General features: G+C 35.8%; 2 protein-coding genes across 2 annotated transcripts; both read right to left on the bottom strand.

Moving 5' to 3' along the window:
* Positions 1-15,516: 15,516 nt before the first annotated feature.
* On the bottom strand, positions 15,517-16,527 carry BDR25DRAFT_205502 (uncharacterized protein; the record flags this gene model as incomplete). The annotated part of the gene is made up of 4 exons (XM_033684456.1): positions 15,517-15,672; positions 15,730-16,089; positions 16,153-16,378; positions 16,445-16,527. Coding segments are annotated over 4 exons (825 nt in total), but the record flags the coding sequence as incomplete, so codon positions are not given.
* Positions 16,528-18,396: 1,869 nt separating this feature from the next.
* On the bottom strand, positions 18,397-20,391 carry BDR25DRAFT_234342 (uncharacterized protein; the record flags this gene model as incomplete). Its single annotated transcript, XM_033685477.1, has 1 exon — positions 18,397-20,391. The coding sequence occupies one exon, from the start codon at positions 20,389-20,391 to the stop codon at positions 18,397-18,399; it is 1,995 nt and encodes a 664-aa protein (XP_033544424.1).
* Between the last annotated feature and the right edge of the window lie 500 nt (positions 20,392-20,891).

Below are 20,891 nucleotides of genomic sequence, written 5' to 3'. Positions count from 1 at the left end.
GTTTATAGCTGTCTAGGGGTCCCTAGGGTGCTTCTTAGTTCTTTTTGCTAATTTTTAGGTTATAGTGCTTAGAGAACTATTGCCTAGCAATTATAACTATTATAAGCACTATCCTTAGTAGTTTTTTTTTAGCTTAAGACCTAAATTAACCTTAGTAACACTTAAAAGTACCTGCTAGACATTATTAAGAGTCTCTATAAGAAGGTTAATAAAGTTATTATTTATCTTAATAAGTTTATAATCTCTAGCTACTCTCTAAACTCTTCTAGGTTTCTCTAAGAGTCTCTAGGGCTTTCTAGGGGTTTCTAGACTAATTCTTGCTAAGCTTGTCTACAGCAAGATAGCTAGTAACACCCTAACCTCTCTCTATGTTAGTAAGAAAGTGTTTAGGGACTTAAGTATTATTAGTCTTAGTAAGGTAAAAAAAAGAGCATTAGTAAAGTGTAAAGAGAGAATAAGTAATAATAATAGCTTAAGACCTTTTTCTTTAGTCTTTAAGTGTGTCTACACTATATGTTCTCTAACCTATACCTATCTAGGCTCTTCTAGAGCAGTCTAACTTTATCTAAAGTACTTAGCTTTCTGCTGCTAATTTTAGCATTTTTTAGGCTTAAGTCCTTTTTCTTACTAAGAAATTTTATAAGAGTAAGTAAAGCATATAGAAAACTAACTTTACTTATAATTTTAACACTTTTAACTCTAAGTAAAACATTTTCTAAAGATAAAGCAAGTTGTCTACTTTTATTTTTAGTCTTTTTAGCATTTTTTTTTTCTTTGCATTAGTCTAGCAGATCTAGGGGTCTCTAGGCCTGTCTAGGCCCCCTAGAATAGGTTTTGCCTTTTCTAGGTTTCTACCTGCTATTTTCTTCTCCTTTAGGACAGTTTAGTCTATTTTTACATAGCAGTAGCTTCTCTAAGAATAGTTATAGTGCTTTATACCCTTCTTATATTCTTTTTAGTAGCTTACTTTTTTTTTAAGTTTTTCTAGTAAAGTTTAGGCTTTATAGTGCATTTATTCCCTTTCTTAGGGGTATCTAGGCTAGTCTAGGGGTAATCTAGACTAATCTAGTAGTATTTAAAAATAGAGACAGTAAAAAACAGGCTAAGTTTCTAAAGTTTATAGTGCTTAAAAGTTTTTTTTTAAATGTTCTAAGCTTCTATAAAGTTGTCTAGTCTAGGTTTATTTTTTTTAGTCTAGTTCTTTTTAGCCTAATTTAGCCTTCTTTTCCCTCTTCTTATTCTTTTTTATACTAGTAGTCCTACTTGTCTCTAGAATTTATTTATAGCCCCTTTAGATATGTCTTCTGCTAGGAGCAGTTAGTTATCTTCCTCCCTAAACCCTTTCTAGTGTACTCTGTATAGCTATATTCCCTTATGCAGCTCTTAGTCTATAATGTAGTCCACGTCCTATATATCTGTTTCTGCTTAAGGTATTACTGCCTTAGCTAGGAGTTGTTTACAAGGTAATAGGTAACTTAAAAGTGCTAGCTTAAAAAGGCTAACATAGAATACTAGGTAGATCTAGAAGCTAGCTAGTAAGTCTAGGTAGTAAAATTAAGTCTTATATATAGCAAAAACTTTTTAAGGGCTTATATATTTATTATCTAGCTTTTTCTTTAGCTAGAAGGTAGTAATATTCTTAGTGCTAAGGTATACCTAGTCCTCTACTAAGTATATTTTGCGTTTGTGCGTCTTATTATGCTATTACTTCTAGTACTCTTGCGCTATCCTAAGGTGTTTAGCTAGCTTCTGCCTAGTCTAGGCTAGTTTATTACTATCTTAAAGTGCTTATAAAGAAATACTAGCCTTCTTTGCTTATTTTAGCATGTCTGTGGACAGCAGATCCTTTCTATAGACAGCCTAGAATAGCAATATCCCTGTAGAGCTGTAGACAGCGTTGTTGTAGGCATATTCTGCGTTAGAGAGAATCTCTGCCTAGTTATTCTACTTATAGTTGCAGTATATTTAGAGATACTACTTTAATGTTTAGTTTTAGCGCTTAGTCTAGCTGTTAGTTTATAAGTAAAAGGTAGTAAAAAAAAGTCTTTTTATCTTTAAGCAGGCTATAAACATCTTCTAATAAGTAGATGTAAATAGGGCTCCCTAGTCTGTTATAATAAAGAAGGGGGGGCTGTAGAGTCTTAAGATTTTCTGCCTAAAGGTCTTAGCTAAAGCTGCTACCTTTAAGGTGCCCTTACTAAAGATGTAGTAGGCTATTTTAAAGAAATAATTAACTATAACTAAAATACTGTTATAGCTCCTTCTATTTAACTAGCTAGGTAGTAGCTCTGTAATAAAATTTATAGAGATATCCTCCTAGATCCTAGAGGGGACTAGGAGGGGCTAGAGTTCCCTGTATAGGGCATGTTAAGGGGATTTCGCGCGTCAGCAGGCCTAGCATGTGCTAAGGTAGTCTTTAGTGTATTACTGCATGCCTAGCTAATAAAAGTCCTTTTGTACCTAATAAAGAGTTTTGCTAAATCTAAAATAGCCTGCTAAAAGATAGTTATAGTAGGCCTAGAGGGCTTAGATTTTTACTTTTTTAAGTATATAAGTCTTTTTTTTATAAGTAAGAAGTCTTTTCTTTTCTTCTAACTACTTGCTTACTTAGTCTAGTTAGTTTTTTACATCTTTTTTCTAGGCCTTTTTTACGCCTTTAGCGTGCAGATCTTCTTTAAGCCCCTTTATAATTACTCTTATTAAAGAGCTCTCTAGGCTTTAGGTCTTATTTACTATTCTAGCAGTACTTAAGGCTTTTGTTCTAGTTACTTAGGTAACAGCTGCTATTCCTAGCTGTCCTAGGCCCTCCTAGGGTAATCTTGCCCTGTCTAGCTCTAGTTTACGCTGCAGATTATAAAGTGCCTACTTCTGTAATTCTAAGCTGTCTTTATTATTACTCTCTTTACCCTTTTTATAATTAAGCCTTCTTAAGGGCCTATTAGCAGGGTTAGTCTTACCTAGTTAATAATAAATTTAGAAGTTAAAAGTAGCTACTTACTCTGCCTACTAAGCCTGCCTTTTAGTTAGGGTCTTAGTAGTTATAAACCTTTAGAGGTTAGCATAGTCTGTTAGAAGTTCTATTATATAGGCAGCTTTCTCTAGATAGTGGCGCTAGTGTTTAAAGCTCTTTACTATAGCAAGTAGCTTACTGTTGTAGGTGTTGTAGTTACATTCTACTACTATTATTTTGCGCAAGAAAAAGGCTATAGGGTGCTACTAGTCCTTTCCTGCCTTATCTAGCCTAGGCTAGCTTAGAATTCCTAAGATTGCATATCCTAAGGCATTAGTTTTAACCTAGCAGTGCAGGTTAGAATTAAAATGTACTAGTAGTAGTCCTCTAGCAAATTTGCTCTTTAGTTTATTAAAGGCAGACACTACTTAAAGACTTAGCGCTAAGAGAATAAACTTTTTCTTATATTACTAATAGCCTTTCTTAGCTAAACCTTAGGGTTATTAAGTAAGCTAGTGTAAGAGAGTAGCAATCTGTAAGAATCTTTTTATAAAGCGTTAGTAGTAGTTAGTAAACTCTAAAAAGATCTAGATCTCTTTTATAGTTCTAGAGATTAGCTACTCTTAGATAGCTTTAACTTAGTCCTCCTTTATCTAGACCCCTTTTAAGGTAATAATAAAGCCTAGGTACTCTACTTTATCTATGTAAAATTTGCATTTTAAGAGCTTAGTGTATAGCTTATGCTAGAAAAGCCTAGATAGGACTAGGTAAACATGCTTCTTATGCTTAACTTTATTTTAAAAGTAAATAAGTATATTATTTAAGTAAATAATATAACATATATTAAGAAAGTCTAATAGCGCAGAGTTAATATAACTCTAGAAGACTACTAGGGCGTTTGTAAGTCTAAAGGGCATTATAGTGTATTTAAAATAGCTGTAGCAGGTCTAGAAAGCAGTTTTCTACTTATCCCCCTCCTTAATCTAAATACAGTAGTAGGCGTTGCGCAGGTCTAGTTTAGAGTAGATTTTAGCGCAGCCTAATTAATCTAGAGATTCTCTAATTAATAGAAAAAAGTGTTAGTTCTTTACTATAATAGCATTAAGGCCCTAGTAGTTTATGTAGAGTTAAAGTGTTCTATCCTTCTTTTTTATAAATAGAATAGGGGCCTCTACCCTTAACATTAAGCAGTGTATTTATCCCTGTTCTAGGTTTGTCTAGATATACTTTTATAAGACTTCTACCTTAGTAGCAAAGAGACTATAAAGGGGGCTGTATAAAAGTTTTTTTCCCTTATCTAAGTTAATTATAAGCTTGTGTAGGCTATAGTTAGGTAAAAAAAAGGCGTTATGTTCTAAGAATGCTTTTTAAAACTTTTTAAAGTATGCTAATAGCAGCCTAGGCTCCTCTAAGGTTAGTTAGGATGCGCAAGTAATTACTATTATAAACATGTTATTATTAGAGTTTATTAGTACCTTTATAAATGCCTTTAGGCTGTTTAGACTAATCTTTTTATAAAGTTAGCAGCATCTTTAGAAATAAACTATCTTGCGCATAAAGTTAAAAGTTAGGTTCTATTCTTCTAGCTAGAGTATGCCTAATATTATACTATAACTAGAGATTTTTATTATAAAGAAAGTAAATTTACCTACTTAAGACTGCCTTCTACTATTCTTAATATAGTAAAAGATGTTAGCCCTTTTTATAACTTCTAATAGCTATCCTTCTAGAGATACAAAAAAGCCTAGGTCTACTAGGTTAACTACTACACCTGCTTATTTAGTAAGGTCTTAATCTAGGAAGTTTACTTCTGCCCTAGAGTCTATTATAGCTTAGTAGTAGTAAAAGAAGGTTAGACCTCTAACAGCTTTTAAAAAAAATATAAGCATTACCTTTACAGCACTAGGCCTAGCTTTCTAGGTACTTACTGCTGCTGCTTTCTGCCCCTCTAAGTATTCTACCTAGCCTATAAGACATAGGGGGGGGCGTCCTAAGGCGCAGCTTTTCCTGCTAGGTTGTCCTTTTTAAGGGGGCAGTTTCTCTGCATGTAGCCTTACTTATAACAGTTATAGCAGCCTCTTTTTTTTTAGTTTTTAGCCTTTTATGCCTTTTTAGCTTCTAACTTCTAAGGCTTAGCAGCTATAAAGTTATAAAGCTTTACATTATTTTTTTAGTGTTAGTTGCTCTAAGGTTTCTTATAACTTGCCTAGCTTTCTAAGGGGTGTTCTGCTCCTTCTAGAGGCCTTTTGCTACCCCCACAGTTCCCTCCTGCCTAGAGGACCTGCTAGTGCTAGTTAGCCTCTGTCTCTAATTTAAAGAGACTACTCTACACTTTTAGTTAGAAGTCTAGCCTGTACTACACTTTCCTGTCTAGAGTAGAAAAAAAGTTATATATTAAGTTCTAATTTAAGTTATTTAAGGCTTTAATAGAGTTAATATCTTCCTACTAAGTTTTAAGATAGTTAAGGAGTTTAGTAAAAGTTTAATTTCTTTAATTTATATTTTTAATCTTTTACTTAGCTAAATTTTTTTTCTTTTAGGCATGTTTAAAAAAGCTTAACAGTGTTTCCTTTATAAAGCTCTAGTGTAATTAGGTTAAGTAGTTAACTATAGAGATTACACGTACTACTCTATCCTAACAGTCACAGGGGTCCTCCCCTAGGTAGCGCTGGCAGAACTCTACCTGTAATGCTGTATTTAGAAAGACTAAAAGGTTTTAGATGTATTCTTTATAGCCTTTAATATATACTTATAGTTACTTATAAGACTTTCTTTTAAACTTTAGGGGTTAGTTAGGCTTAGGTAACTGTAGCCTAAAAAGGGTGCCTACAGGAGCGGCTGTCCTAGGTGGGAACAATAAGGGTTAGCTAGTGGCCGTCTATAGAGGGGCTGCTAGCCCTAGCCCTACAGGGGTTAGGTTATTATAGAGGGAGTTGTAAGGCCCCTAAAAAGATTATAATGTTTCCCTTAATTAGTTCTTTTAAAGTTATTTTAGTTTTTTTTTTTTTTTTTTACTTTCTTTCTTAGTTTTTTTTGTTAGATCTTAGCATTTAGTTAAGTAATATTACTTATTATAATCTTCTTTAAGAGTGTCTTAGCTTAGGTAAAAAGGTCTAGGGGTAGCAGTCTCTAGAAGGGTTGCGCAGATGTCCTCTTTTTGTTAGGTAGTCTGTCTATAGAGGGAGTCTATAAGTCTTATACAACGCTAGCTTAGGTAGCAACAGTTATGCTAGGTATTATTAAGTAGGTAAAGGATTATATTATAAAAAACAGAGTATACACTTTGCAATTAAAAGGTGTATTAACTAATAAAGGTGTAACTATAACATAGAAGTATAATTAATACCTGCTTAATTCCTAAGGTAATCCTTTGCTATTTAAAGAGGGCTTCTACAACTAGCTATATACTTCTCTAGAGAGCTAGGCACAGCAGCGCTGGTAGGGACAGATCTAGTATGCTGTAGGTCCAGTTTAAAGAATTACCTGTCTAGGATGCCCGGCTTTTTAGGCGAGGTAGGCATTGTCTAGGAAGTGCGGGGTTAACAGCAGAGTTCGGGAGTCGTCCGGGACTGCCTAGTGCAGTCTAGGCCAGTCTACGACAGCCTAGGAAACACCTGGATAGCCGGTCGTTACATCTATGTCTACACAAGATACCTAAGATGCACTATGCAAATGCTAGATTAACACCTATTAAGAACCCCTAGACTATATTATGCATAACCTTAGTATAAACTTTGCTTTAGAGGATTTTTAAGCTTATGTAAAGATTATAGAAGCTATATATAGGCAGATGCCTATAAAAGCACATTAGGCAGTTAAAAAGGTTAAGTGTGTGCATACACTTTTTTAATAAGTGTTTAACATCTTAAAGACTAAGCTAGGTAACTATATAAATAATAAGGCTATCTTGTAGATAGCAGTTAAGGCTTTAAATAACACAGCTAGCCTGCACAGTCTAGTACCTACACTGCTAGTTTTTAGAGCATACTTAAAAATTAACTTAGACTTTTTGCTATTACTAGACATTATTACATAAGCAAGCGCTATATAAAAGGTAATAAAGATACTTTAAAAAAACTATGTAAAAGTAAATATTAATTATGTAATTAACACTTATAATAGCTTTATAATATATAAAGTTCTTAACTTTCCTCTTAGCTTAAAGATTATAGCATAGAAAGAAAAAAAAGGCTAGACTAGCCTATATAAAATTAAAAGTATTAAAAAAAAATATTATTATTAAAAAAAAATAGCCTACTAAAGCTCTAATGTACACAGGTTAAACTATACTATAAAAAAAAGATAACCTACTTATAATAAATAACCTAGATAAACTAATCCCTATATAAAAAAATCTTTTAAAGAAAAGGAAAAAAAACAGCTTTATAAAAATGTTATAAAGGTAAAACTAAAGCCTACTATAGACTAAGCCCCTTAGAATAGCAATGCTGCACTAGTGCAAAAAGAAGATATAAATACTAGAAGAAGTAAAAAGTAAAAGAAACCTACATAAAGTCTAGACTAGGTATTTCTAACCTAAAAAAAAGGATAATTAGGCCTTATTTATTAAGCTTTATATAGATAGTGTAATTACTATACTTAAAAAACTATTTAAGAAATTAAACTATATAAAGATAGACACTTTAATTACTAATAGCACTTTTAAAGTTATAGTGTATAACTTAGTAAAGCATAAAAGTTAGATTTTTAACCTTTACTTTATATAAAAAGTAAAAAGCAAAATAACTTAACTATATAAGAAATCCTGCCTAGTGTTTACTAGCTACTTAGATAAAAAAAAAAGAAATTTTTACTTAGTTACTAACTATTTAGAAAATAAGCTAAAGACTACTTTTAGCTATAAAAGTAAGCTTAAAAGCTATATATAGAATGCATTTTAAACTATATAATATTATATAAGTATATATCTAAGTAATAAATAAGCTTATGCGCACACTGTACACAAAGCTACTAAAGAAGATGCGCTAAAGCTTTCTACTAAATATACTACTCTAGGTTGTACAACTCTTGTATAAAGCTGCTAAATTAGGACTGTATTAGTTTAAAACATACTATAACTACTATTAAAAAAAGCTGTGTATACATATCTTTTTATATAACCTTTACTTTTTAATTACTAATAAAGAAGAGCACACTTTTAGTATTACTAGCTTATAAATAAATAATACTTTAAGCATTATAATAAAAGATTTTACACAAAGAAAAAAAAAACTATAAAAAGTAAAGTTTTATATAAAAAGTAAAACTATTTTAGTAAAAAAGTAGCTTATTAAGTTTAATAGTAAAAGATTAAACTTACACATAACATAGTAGTTTTTACTTAGAAGAGATAAGTAAGCTACCTTTATATAATTAACTTAAAGAATAAAGATGCTGCATAATAATATATTAAGTAATATGTAAGAGGAGTATATATTATATCTATATGTTAACTAAAGGCAGCATTTAACTTATTTATTACTGCATAAACTATAGACCCTTTACATAATAATATTAACACACTTAATACATAAATTTAATAGCAGATAGATAATAGTAAGTGTAGTTTTACTTTTCTACTATTATAACTTAATTATATAAAGCTATTTATTTTTATAAATAGATTATTTACTAATAATAAAAACCTTAGCTTATAGCTAGAATTTTTAATTATATTAAGTAATAAAGACTATATAAAGTAAAGTAACTACTTTAAAATACTAGGTAACATTATACACTAGAATTTTACTAAGTGTAAAAGAGTAACTAAAAGTGTATTTACTAGTAAACTATATAAAATAGTTAGAAAGTTTAATAATATAATTACTTTTAGTATAACTTTATAGTAAATTATATAAACACTTAAACTACTACTAATTTTAGTAGTAATTTATATAAATTTAAAGTTTTTATATAATTACTTAGTTAAGCTAAGCACTACTAGTAAAAAGTAACTTATAATTAATATTATATTACTTTATAAATTATATAAAAAAAGGGAAATTACTAAAATAAAGTAAATTAATAGTAAAGATAACTTAGTAAATGCATATATAAAAAAAACACTAAATTAGGCTTTTTAATTATTAGTCTTAACTAACTGCTTCTTTGTCTAGGTAGAAGCATTTGTAGACTAGCTAGATTTTATGCGCAAAGATGTTTTAGACTAACTAGACTAATAACACTTTTATATAAAGCTTATCTTTTTTATTTTTTTTTATTATACACATTTATTTTTCTTATTATAAGATTAAAAAAGAAAAATATGTAAAAAAAAAACAGTTTATTTATTTAGTATATAAAAAAAGAAAAAGCTACTACCCCTTATATATAGTAGTTATAATGCAGACTATAGCTCTGCTATACACATAAGGTGTAGGCATTAGCCTAGAAGTTAGCTAATATATAATACTTAATAATAAAAAGCACTAGTAGTGCTACTATAATAATAAGTGTATAAAGTTACTAGGACTTAACTATAACTTTAAACTAAAACTATATAAAAGTACTTTTTATAATACATAACCTTTACTACTTATAGCTATAGATTAGTGCTAGTAGGCAAGATAATATTAATATTATAAAATAGTAAAGCTACTATATGCTACTTTTTAGCCTATTTATAATTAGCATTTTATATAAAAAGAAAGTAAAAAAGCTAAAAGATCTATATATTTATACTAAAACACTAAATAAACTACTAATTAGTAGTAAAACTAGTTAAAAAAGTAACATAAATGCGCTCTAGGCTGCTAGACTATATAAGAATGTTAAAGACGCCTGCACTAACAGCACTAGAGGTAAAGAAGGAAGGCTAGAGAGACATCTCTCTCTGTGTGTGTATGTGTGTGTGTGTGTGTGTGTGTGCAGGCAGGAGTATCTGTTACTGTTAGCACTATATAAAAAAAAAAAGCTAGAGAATTATATAGTAAAGCTTAAAAAGTAAAAGATAAAGAAAAAAAAGTAAAAAAAAAAAAAACCTTTATTATATACACCTTTTTACACACCTGCCTACATAAAGATTTTATACTATTCTAGTATAAAACTTTACATAAAATAGTTTATATACTACTAAATTACTTATAAAGTAAGTGTATAAAGGCTAAATAATAATAGCTTAAAATACTTTACACTATTTATAAAGCTATTTACATAGTGTAACTAGCTTATTTTAATGTACAGCATTACTAAAGTAAGTCTTAATAAATAAAGTAAAGTAAAAGTAAAACATAATTAAATAAACTTACATAAATAAAAAAGAAGTAACATGTATAAAAAGCAACTTTTTAGATAAAAAAAAAGTTGCTAGTGTTTATACACAGTAGTAGCATTACAGCCTAGATATAAGCAATTATGCATAAGTAAAATTACATATTTATATTATATAATGCTTATATGTAAACCTTTATGTGTAAATATCTAAATATCTCTCTTTTCCTCTATACAGAGAAAAGATAAGAGTAATAGAACTAAAAACATATTACTCTTACCTTACCTACCTTATACGCTGTGCACACTGTACACTACTCTTACTCTTGCTACTTAAGTGCTTATACTATAAGCAGCTAGCTGTTAGAGCCTATTTAACACTTATAGTAATTTATAGTCTAGCTAATAAAAGAGATATAGTAGTAGACAAAATAAATAATCTTTAATAAGAAAAAGGTTTAGTTTAGGCATACACAGTAAGATTTAGAGAATACTAAGCTTAATATAAATAGACTAACTAAAAGAACTTAAAAACCTAGTAAAAGATAAATTCTTTTATAAAAAAAAGAGCTAAAAAAGCTAGTTAAATTTATTAAAGTAGTAACTTTATATAATAACTATCTCTGTAAAAGAGAACTTAAGAAAAAGAGAGAAAATAAAAGATACTGTCGGTTGACCTAGGTTCGATCAAACGAACGTACGCCTAAGAGGCGTACTAAGAGGTGAGTAGGTAAAGATCTTCTTATTATTAACTACTGCCCTCTCTTTTTATACAAAGAAAAAGAGCTCTTAAGTACATATAGCTTCTAACATATAGGCTAGATAGCTAACATTTTAGGTAACCTAATTTAGCTATACGCGTGTACAGACATAGCTGTACTTATATATAAACACTAGTAACTTTTTACTTTTATAAAGTTACTTACTTATCTATGTATTAATTCTACTTTTTTTTTTTTTTTTACTTTTTTACTTTTTTTTTTAAAGCTAACTTTTAGTGCTTTTTTTATTTATAATATCTTTTAGCTTTTTAGCTTATGTATAATTCAACTTACTTTTAAGATAGTGCCTATGCTTAGCTAGAGTAAGAAAAAGTTCTTGCCTAACTATATAAAAAAAGTTATTAAAATTATGTGTTATTTATCTTTTAAAGTTATTTTACTTTTATAGTGTATACTTTTCTTTTAGCAGCTTATGCATGTCTAAGAAGATATATACTATATATAAAGCTTATTATTTTAGTAAAAGAGAGTCTATATTTATTTTATTATATAAAAGATCTAAATCTACCTCTTTATATAAAATTATTTTAGACACATGTATAACCTCTAATAACTTTTTATATAAAGTGTATAAAGACACTATAGCTTAGAAAAAGTGTAAGTTAATTACCTTCTATGCAGGCAATTAATCCCTAGGGGGGTAGAGTAGAGGAGGAAGAAAAGGTGTTAGTTAGTTATTACCTCTTATGTAGGCAATTAATTAAGAAGGGGGGGTAGGTGCTAGTTGCGTTTATACAGCAGTTGTCTAGGTAGTAGTAGTTAACTGTACAGTAGCTCTTAAAGAGCAAGCTGTTGTGCGGAGTAGCAGGTTAGCTCGAGGGCGGGGGCTAGTTGCTTGTTTATACAGCTGTTAGAAGAGGGGGGGAGGCTAGTTGCGTTTGTATAGCTGTTGTCTAGGGGGGGTAGGTGGTGCTAGTTGTGTGTTTGTATAGCTGTTCTTAGGGGGGGGAGGGTGTTAGCAAGGCAGGCTGCTAATAAGGAGCCTCCTCTGCGTGGCTACGCACGCAGTAGGTTTCTAATTATGCAGCCTATATTATCTCCTCTGCATAGCTACGCACGCAGTAGGCAAGTAGTTATATAGCCTGTATTAATAAGAGGCTCTAGGGCGCATAAAGGCTTAGTAGTAAGCCTTTTCTATGTAGCTACACACGCAGCAGGTTGCTAATCTTGTCTTTATGTAATTATTTAATCTAGGGGCGTGTATAAGGCTTATTTACACCCTCTCTATGTGGCTACGCACGCAGTGGGAGTAAGCTTTTTATATAGTAGCAGTTTTATTAATCTTTATAAATCTGTCTATTAAGGATAATATTCTCTGCGTAGCTACGCATGTAGTAAATAGTTTATTAATAAACTAATTAGTGTTAGTTAACTTAGGTTTAATTAAATAAACATACACCTAAAAGGTGTACTAAGAAGTAAGTAGGTAAAAAAAATTTTATTATTAACTACTACTTTTTTTTATACAAAGAAAAAGGGCTCTTAAGTACACATAGCCCTAACGCACAGGCTAGATAGCTAACGTTTTAGGCAACCTAATTTAGCTGTACGCGTGTACAGACACAGCTGTACTTACGTACAGACAGATAAAGAACTATATTTACTTTAAAATAAAATAAAAAACTTACTTACTTAAAAAAAAGCTAATAAACCTTAGTAAAATTAAAGCTATAAAAAAAGTAAAAGAAATAACACCTTTAATAAAAAAGAAATAAGAAATAAAAGCTCTTTACTTTAAAAAAAGTAATATTAAAAAAAGCTTATTTAAATTATAAAAAAGTAAGTTATTTTTAAAAAAATTACCTAAACTTTAAAAAAAAGAAGAATAGAAACACTATAGTAGTAATAAAAGCTTAAAGTATAAAAATAACTTAACTAAGAACTTTACTAAAGATGTAAAGAAAACTATAAATCTATATAATGCTTTAAAGAATATTAGAAGATAGAAGTTTATAATAACTATAACTTATACTAAGCGCTGCAATAAGCTGTAGTCTATAAAGGCTACTAAATCATAGCCTAGACTATAGAATACATTAAAAGCATACTTAAAAAAAAGAAATAATTCTCTCTTAGTAACTAAACATATAAAACTTTAGCTAGAAAAATAGCTAGAAGATTTCTATAAAGAACCTACTAGATATGCTTAGGTAAGCATAAACTACAACACTGTAGCATCCTATATTACTAAGCATTAGTAGGAAATAATATAGAATTATACACAGCTATTTTTATAATAGCTAGAGTCTAATACTATATACTAATAAAAAAGAATTAATAAAACTTTTTTAAAAATATAGTAAACTAAAACTAAAAACTTAAATAGCTTTTTCATAGATTTTAAGTCTTACTTCTAAGTAAAAAAAAGTAAGTACTTTACTACTATTAATAGTTATCTTTTAAAAAGAATTAATAACATAAAATAATAAACGTAAATGCATTCTTTATAGAAGTAGAAACTACTAAGAAACTACTTACTAGTATAAGAAACACTCTATACAGATAATAAAAACCTGTAAGTACTTATAATAAACATAATAATAACTAATAGCAGTAAGAACTAGTAGAAGTAAATGCTTTATAACATAGTATCTTTGTATAAATAAGTATTATAGAAGCTATTAGCTAACAAAGCACTAAGCTAGATAGTAGCCTACAGGAAGCACACCCTAAGGAAAGAAAACTAAGAAAATAGACAGATAGGCTACTACATAGAAAAGCCTAGAGTGTATATACTGTAGAACAGCCCTACTACACAAATAAATACTATAGACAGAATGCAACTACTAAGTAGAATGCGCTTTCTACTACTTCTAGTAGAAAGCCTAACAATAGAACAGTTAATTACTTTACTATAGAAGAGTAGAAAACTAAGACTACATTATAGAAGACTACATAATATAGAAACATTAACACTTTAGATAAATAAAAAAAACTACTTTAAATAAATTTTTAAAATAGTAACTCTATAAACTTTAAAAACAACAACATACTTAAATATAAAAAAAAATACTATAACATAAAGGTTCTAGTAGTAGTTAGATAAGGCTTAGAATAAAGCCTTACTATAAAAGTTATAATAAATAGTGTTATTAGAAATGCATTTGTGTAGAAAAAGTAGTTTAGTAGAGTCTTAGTAAAAGTAAGTAACTTAGGTGTGTAAGTAACTTGTCTATAGAGTACATTACTTAGCTTTTATAAGTTAGCTATAAAATTAGCTTATAAAAGTTATTTAGTATATTAGTTATTTATTATTATTTTTTTAAAAACTTTATATATAACTATAGTATATTACTTTAAAAGTGTAAGCTATATTTAATATTCTTTTAGCATGTTTAAGTAGTGTTGTTAGGAATGCATTAGTGTAGGAAGAGTAGTTTAGTAGGGTCTTAGTAAAAGTAAGCAACTTAGGTGTGTAAGCAACTTTTCTGTGGTGTATGTTATAGTACAACCTATGAATTTACCTGTTATAGTGTACTGCTAGTTACCCTCTCTTATCTACTTAAATAGTACAGTACACTGTACAGCCTCAAAAACTACTCTGTTACGTACAGATGGCCACGTTGATGGTGAGAAGGGTGGGGAAAGAGGGAAATAGTGCGTTTACTATGAGGATTTATTGAATTAGAGCTGTGGCACATAGGCTTGAATGGCAGAGCATTTGTATTCCCTCGACTGGGCTCGCTTCGTGGTCGACGTCGCAATAGAGTTCACTTTTATCGTAACAGTTAGCATATTAGTAAATCTAATCCGTGACTGTGTGAACCAATTCATCAACAGTTTCCACTCCTGCAAGGCAGCGGATGAACACTACAGGCCCAGGTTTAGTCTGTCCAACAGCTCCAGTTCTACTCTTGGTGTACGAATCTCTCGAACGAGGATAAAATTAATCAATATAATCCGTAACACCACGCTCCTAAAATCTTTATGAGCTCATATAACCAACCCAGCACCACCGGATATCATGTCATGCCTATGTAACTTACTATTGATCGAGGAAAGTAAAGCAAAAAGCGCAAAGTGTAACCGAGGAAAGGCGTTTGCCGCTCTAAGAAACCCACAAGCCTCTACACCATCACCTCATTTACTCACAACCTGTCCATCCGGGCCCTCAATCCTTACCTTCGGCGCAGACATCCCCTCATATTGCCAAGACTCAAACCGCTCAGTCCCAAGATTGTGTCCCGCACTGCCATCATAGCTCTCCCGATTCACCACAATCGTCTTGTCAATATGCACCTCCAGATTCATACCCTTGCCCCAGCCGCCTCCACCACCATTCGTACTCCCATCATCCCGCAACACACGCTCATCAGAGTCTAAACTGCGGCGACTCATTGTCGCGAGTTGCTTCAACTCACGGCCGAAGTGCTTCAACCCCGGCTCTTCCTCATACCCCGATTTTGCATGCTGGGATGTTACGCTCTTAGTCGTACTCTTACTGAAACTGCGTCGCCCAAGCTCGATATCAGTGACCTTGACGCTGCTGCTTGTTTTGCGCGCACGGGACCCGAGCGTTATCCTCGACGGCCCGTTGCGGTACTCTGGGAGGCCCGAACTGGCGGATGATGCGTTGCGGAGGAAGTGGATGCGTTCGCGGAGAAGCGGCCAGATACCTGGGAGATTGGCGACGTAGACGGCGACCGAGGCTTCGCGGGTATACCATAGCATGTACGATGTATCGTAGACATCAGAGAGGTTGTAAAATTTTGTTAGGATGGCTGCTAGGATCTAGCCAGGAGTTAACAAAAGGGGGCCATTCTATAGGGTAAGGTATGTAGTGCTTACGACGAAGATACCCATGCTAAAGACGATACCCAGCACGATTTTCTGCTTCAGGGGAAGCGAAAGAGAGACGACTATTGGCAGCGGAATTAAAAGCATGCCGACGTCGCTGCTCAAATTGAACACTGCTTGGACAATTGCATAATGCTGTAGAGTCGTGCATTGCGGATCTGGGGGTGGCATTCCCCAGTATCCCCGAAAAGGGCGACAAGAGGTAAAGAAGGCCGCCTCGATAGCAACCCATCCGATGCCGACGTAGATCGCCAAGTAAGTGACCCACGGTCTGTATTTTGTGCCGACAGTCATTCGAGCAAACATAAAAAGCATGCAGCATTTCAACGCCCAAATGACGTTGAGCATTGCCTGTCGTCATACGTCAGCCAGAAAGTTGATTATTTCCCTCCCCTAGGAGGCATGGATACCCACCTGCTCAGAAACAACGACAATCTTTGACCCCTTAATCCGCCCCTCAATATCAGCCTCTGTAAATGTAGCAAATTCCTCAGGAAGATATAAATTGCTTCCGCCACCCGTTACAATGACATTCAGACAAACCACTAGCGCTGTATAAAGCGCGGGCACCACTGTCACCATTATCCAGTCATCTGGAGCTAGAAGGGTGAAACTTCGAACTCTGTACCATCGAGCATACCTGCAGTTAAGACGTTAGAATCTCTCGCTTCTCTCAAGTTTGCAGCATTTGCACGGTGCCACTTACGCCCGGAGTGCAATGATAAACATGCCAATACCGTATAGAGTCCATGACTGCGCCTCCAACATATGCTGGAAGCTAACTTCGAAACCTTGACCTCCCATGGCGGCGTTTTGAAGAAGAAACAGCCAAGAGATAGACAGGGAGAGATACACTGCTAGAGATACACCGAAGAATGAGTGTTACGAGCTGAGTTGGTGGGGGAATGAGGGGACTAGCTTATTTAAAGCTTGGACGCATGTATGAGGACGGGTATGTAGGAAGCCCCGAAGATATAATGGAGTCAAGGTAGGATAGCCATGACTGTGATGATGGTGACAGGCCTGGGCGGAGGGTAAACCTGGGGAATCCACACACTATTATTCTTGCTATCTATGAGCTGTGGATAGCTTTGAGGAGACGGAGGATACCCCCACAAGCGAGTGTGCTGTGGAAAATGGTCTCGCAGCTAGAGACGGAGAAGGCTTCTGTTTTCCTCGGGAATTTAGGGACATGCTGAACTTCCAAAAGGAAATGTGGCTATCCAACTAGATTAGCTTCCAGGCATTTCTTCTAACGACGATCTCAACTGCCGCTCTCAGCCCATATTTTACCAATAGCTGCAATCTCTAATAGTCGCCCATTAGAAGGGCTATCTGCACCACGTTCCTAGGAAGCCACCTGCAGCCGCCGCTCTATCAAGCTCACAACGCCACGGGGGTTGGCCAACAATTTCACGAGCATTGCTAGAGTTGACAAGGTGCAGTTGTTTTTTGTCGGCCAGGTACCAGGAGCTAGGGAACGAGAAGGGTCATGAAAGGCCCATTATTGGTGAGCGAGAACAAGCAATGCTTGCACTCTGGCGAGAGGCGTGGGATGACAGTAGCCGAACCCGGTCCCCTGCAAGAGAGAAGCCTCTCGCGACAACAGACACAACACCAAACCAACGGGTGCGGCCTTCGTGAAGACCATCGCGCCGCAACTGAAACGGAAGGTCAGCGAATAGTGTTTAAAAAACTTTCTAAGAGAAGACTGGTATGCGGTAGTACACAGTACTGTATCTCTACGAAGCACGAATCCGAAGTAGATGTTGAAATTAGCACCTGAGAAAGCATCGGCAATAATGTTAAACCGACAAGACAGCTCGCAACAAAATACTCTTCTCGAAGCTGGTATTGGGTGCATATCAATCTCGGTATTGCACTCAAAAGTCGAGCCGCTCGGTGCCCACCGTAGAGGCTAACATTTTGCTTGGAGAACAGCTAGAGTTGTAAAAAGGCACCATCACGCATGCCCACGCGGTGAGGTGATACAATATGCAAGTAAGGTCATGATGCACTGATATCCAGCCGCAGGACCGCGTGCTCTGTGGGGAAAATTGCGTTGCGAGAGAATAACAGGGGAGATGTCAATGATAAAGGGGAAAAAAAGAAACATCTCAAAAGAGAAACTACGCCAAGCAAAACTTTTGGCGGGAGGCCCCCCACGGCCTCCACGTGCTCCCTGCATGTATGTCACGCGCCTCAATAAACGATCAACTTCCAACCAGGACACGGAGATGGATGGCGAGTTGGCCACAGACCATAGTAGTTAACATGTCTCAGAAGCTTCATGCTTCTTCAACTGTCGCTCACAATGGATGCGACTCTCGGTGTCGCATCGCTCATATGTTCCGACGAATGGCATCAGTTTCACCAATTTCCAGTAGATGAAAGTTGCAGAGGCGTTGTTCAAAGGCTTGGACGTCGATTTGGATCAAGTCCGAGACTCATAATACTATATACGATGAAGTGGAAAAGAACAAAACTAAACATACGAGTTTGAGTACCCTCCCAGGTCATTGCCTTTATGCGAACGCCTGCGTTAACAGGACCAAACAAACGAAGTAAAAGGAATAAGCATCGCGTAGATATTTAAACATCGCTTGAATATGCGCTGAAACGATTTCAGTTTTTACTGAACAAAAGCACGGTGACTCTCTAGAACGCCCAGCTTCCTCTTCTTGCAGCCGTTCCAATCGCTTGAGCTGTAGTATCACCACCAGCGACCATCCGTGGTTGCTGTCTTGCCCACTCGTGAATGTACACTCGCAACGCTCGCCATCGCACACATGTCTCCTCGGTAATTCCTACGCCTTTGAGGTTTCCATCTTCCCCTAACCGTATATATCCTCTTGATGTTGCCAGATGATCGTCCTGCCTAAGTTCGGACACTTCTATTCGAGAGATCCTGGCTAGCTCCTCATCAAACGTGCATGCAATAGATGGATATCCCAATGAAAGATAGTTGTACACCTGAGTTACAAAATCGTCACCAAATTCTTCCTCAATTGTAAGCTCAGTGGCTAATTTTTCGTCTATACTCGCAATGTCCGGGTTAGAAGCCGGTGGGGTAGGTGGCAGTTGGGCGAGAGCTGGTGTGGAGTGTGGTGTATCTAGAGGGTTGTCGTTCTCGACCTTAGGGGTGAGAATACCGGTCGGTCCTCTTGGAGGAGTAAGACCAGAATTAACACAACAACCACCCCACAAGCCGTTGCGGCTCGGAGGTCGGCTACCTGCGTTCGACCAAAGGGATGGCCCTTTGCTAGGTTTGTCCTGTCCGCACCAAAGACCTTCTCCATTTTCTGCTTGCTGGCTTTGCTCGGTCAGGTAGCACATCGCACTTTTCAGAGCATGTGATCCTTGTGTCGGGTCAAAGCGGGCTGGTTCGGGAGATGGGCATCGAGGAAACCTAATGTCACCACCTAGCATGGGAGGCCGTGCGCCTTTCCGCATCTGGTCCAGCTCGCCGTCCTTCTGCCATCCCCCAACAATGTTGTTGTTCGAGGAAGCGTCAAAAAAAGCAGCTGCGTTGCCCCATGGTTTATTTATTTGAGCCTCTCGCTTTTTCTTCTTTTCTTTCTCACTTGCCTGTTGCTGTTCTCGCTTCTCCCGGTGCCGTTGCATGGCAACCAACTCCCAATTGACTTCAGTGTAAGACGATTCCCGTCTGCGTTTAATGTCCTGCTCTGACTCAGACTGGTCACGGTCTATGAAGTGATCTACCGGTTCGTGGTGCTCGTCGTTTGGGAAAGCTGCCATTGCTTGCTCCCGGAGTTGTTTTTCGGCTGCTCTTGCAGCCAGTTCAAGCAGATATCCAGAGACTCTGTCATCAACACTCTCCCGCATCCGCGTCGCCTCTTTGTACATGTACGAGTGATCGGAAGTGACAGAAGGAGACGTTGATGGGGATGGTGGGTTTGAACCATCCGACTCAGACGACTCAATTGGGTCGAGTTCCGGCACCCTGAAAGAGTGGTGCGACCGTGTACTGGAGCGAGAGCTAAGGCGACGTCTTAGCAACGGGGAACAACCACGTTCGATTTCTAGGAATAATGGGTTTTGGGTGGTGGGGGCGATTGGCGTGTTCTCAGGTGGAGCTGGAGCGGGTTGGATTCGCGTCTTCTTTAGACTCTGGGTGCTGTCGCCAGGTATAGCCTCCGTCTTATCAGAAGGCAGAATAGCAGGGTTTGTGTCGCCCGCTTTGCGGGACCGTTTTGCGGTTTCAATCAGTTGGGGAGCAAATCTTCGTGGTTCTCGCTTTTGCTCCTCCTCCTTTAGCTTGGATGAAGATTGTTCCACGATTCGTGGCCTGTCTCCTTCCTGCTTGCGGCTGCTACTGGCTATTGTCTCTATAGGTTCCGGTTTGAACCTCCTCCCAGTGTTCCCTGTGAGCTGTTGTGTATCTTTGTTACAGCAGCTTTTCACTGTGGTTTCCACGGGTTGAGGAGCAAGACGTCGACTCGATCTTTCTGTAGTCCCAACGGGTTCAGGGGCAAGCCGACGGCTATACTTGGTGGTGATCTCTACCAGTTCAGGAGGGAATCGACGTCGAGGCTTAAGGCTCTCTGTTTGGCTTCGCGTATGACCATTTGAGAACTTAACAGTAGTCTCGACGGGCTCGACCTCGACACGTCTTGGGGGTGTTGAGGACATTTTGGATTATTATATCACTATCCAATGTGATTTGTCGATCAAGGCCCCTTTATGCTCATGGCCCGGGGTGACTCTGACACTACCAAGTCCTGTCACAGTAGGACTGACTTGTCGGCTGTCCGTGGAGACTGGACTAGTCGACTATCCGCGACTAGTGCAAGGCAAACTCGTGGGATAGGCGTGCGGATGCGCAGCTGGAATGCGGGGAAAGGGGTTATCGGGTGAAATCGGGAGACAGTTGTTGCGTCCGGAGTGAGGCTCCGCGCCTCGTTGCAAGTCCTCAGTCTAGCGGACTACGAAGGTCCCCTTTGCCCGTCAATTTCAATTGCGACCAGACCTCGTTCGGATCCCAAATACCGCTTCCACACGTATTCGTGGTTCGGCTGTGCACTATGTGTATTTCGTAGATATATATCGTGCGAGGGGTTGCCGTAGAGTTGCTGTGCTGAACTGTGCACATGTTAAAGCAGATTCTTTTGTAAGGGTTGATAATGATGACG

The sequence above is a fragment of the Lindgomyces ingoldianus genome, assembly GCF_010093535.1.
Source record: "Lindgomyces ingoldianus strain ATCC 200398 unplaced genomic scaffold BDR25scaffold_29, whole genome shotgun sequence".
Classification (NCBI taxonomy): domain Eukaryota; kingdom Fungi; phylum Ascomycota; class Dothideomycetes; order Pleosporales; family Lindgomycetaceae; genus Lindgomyces; species Lindgomyces ingoldianus.
Note: the sequence above shows the minus strand (reverse complement) of the source record. Positions and strands in the feature narration are given on the sequence as shown.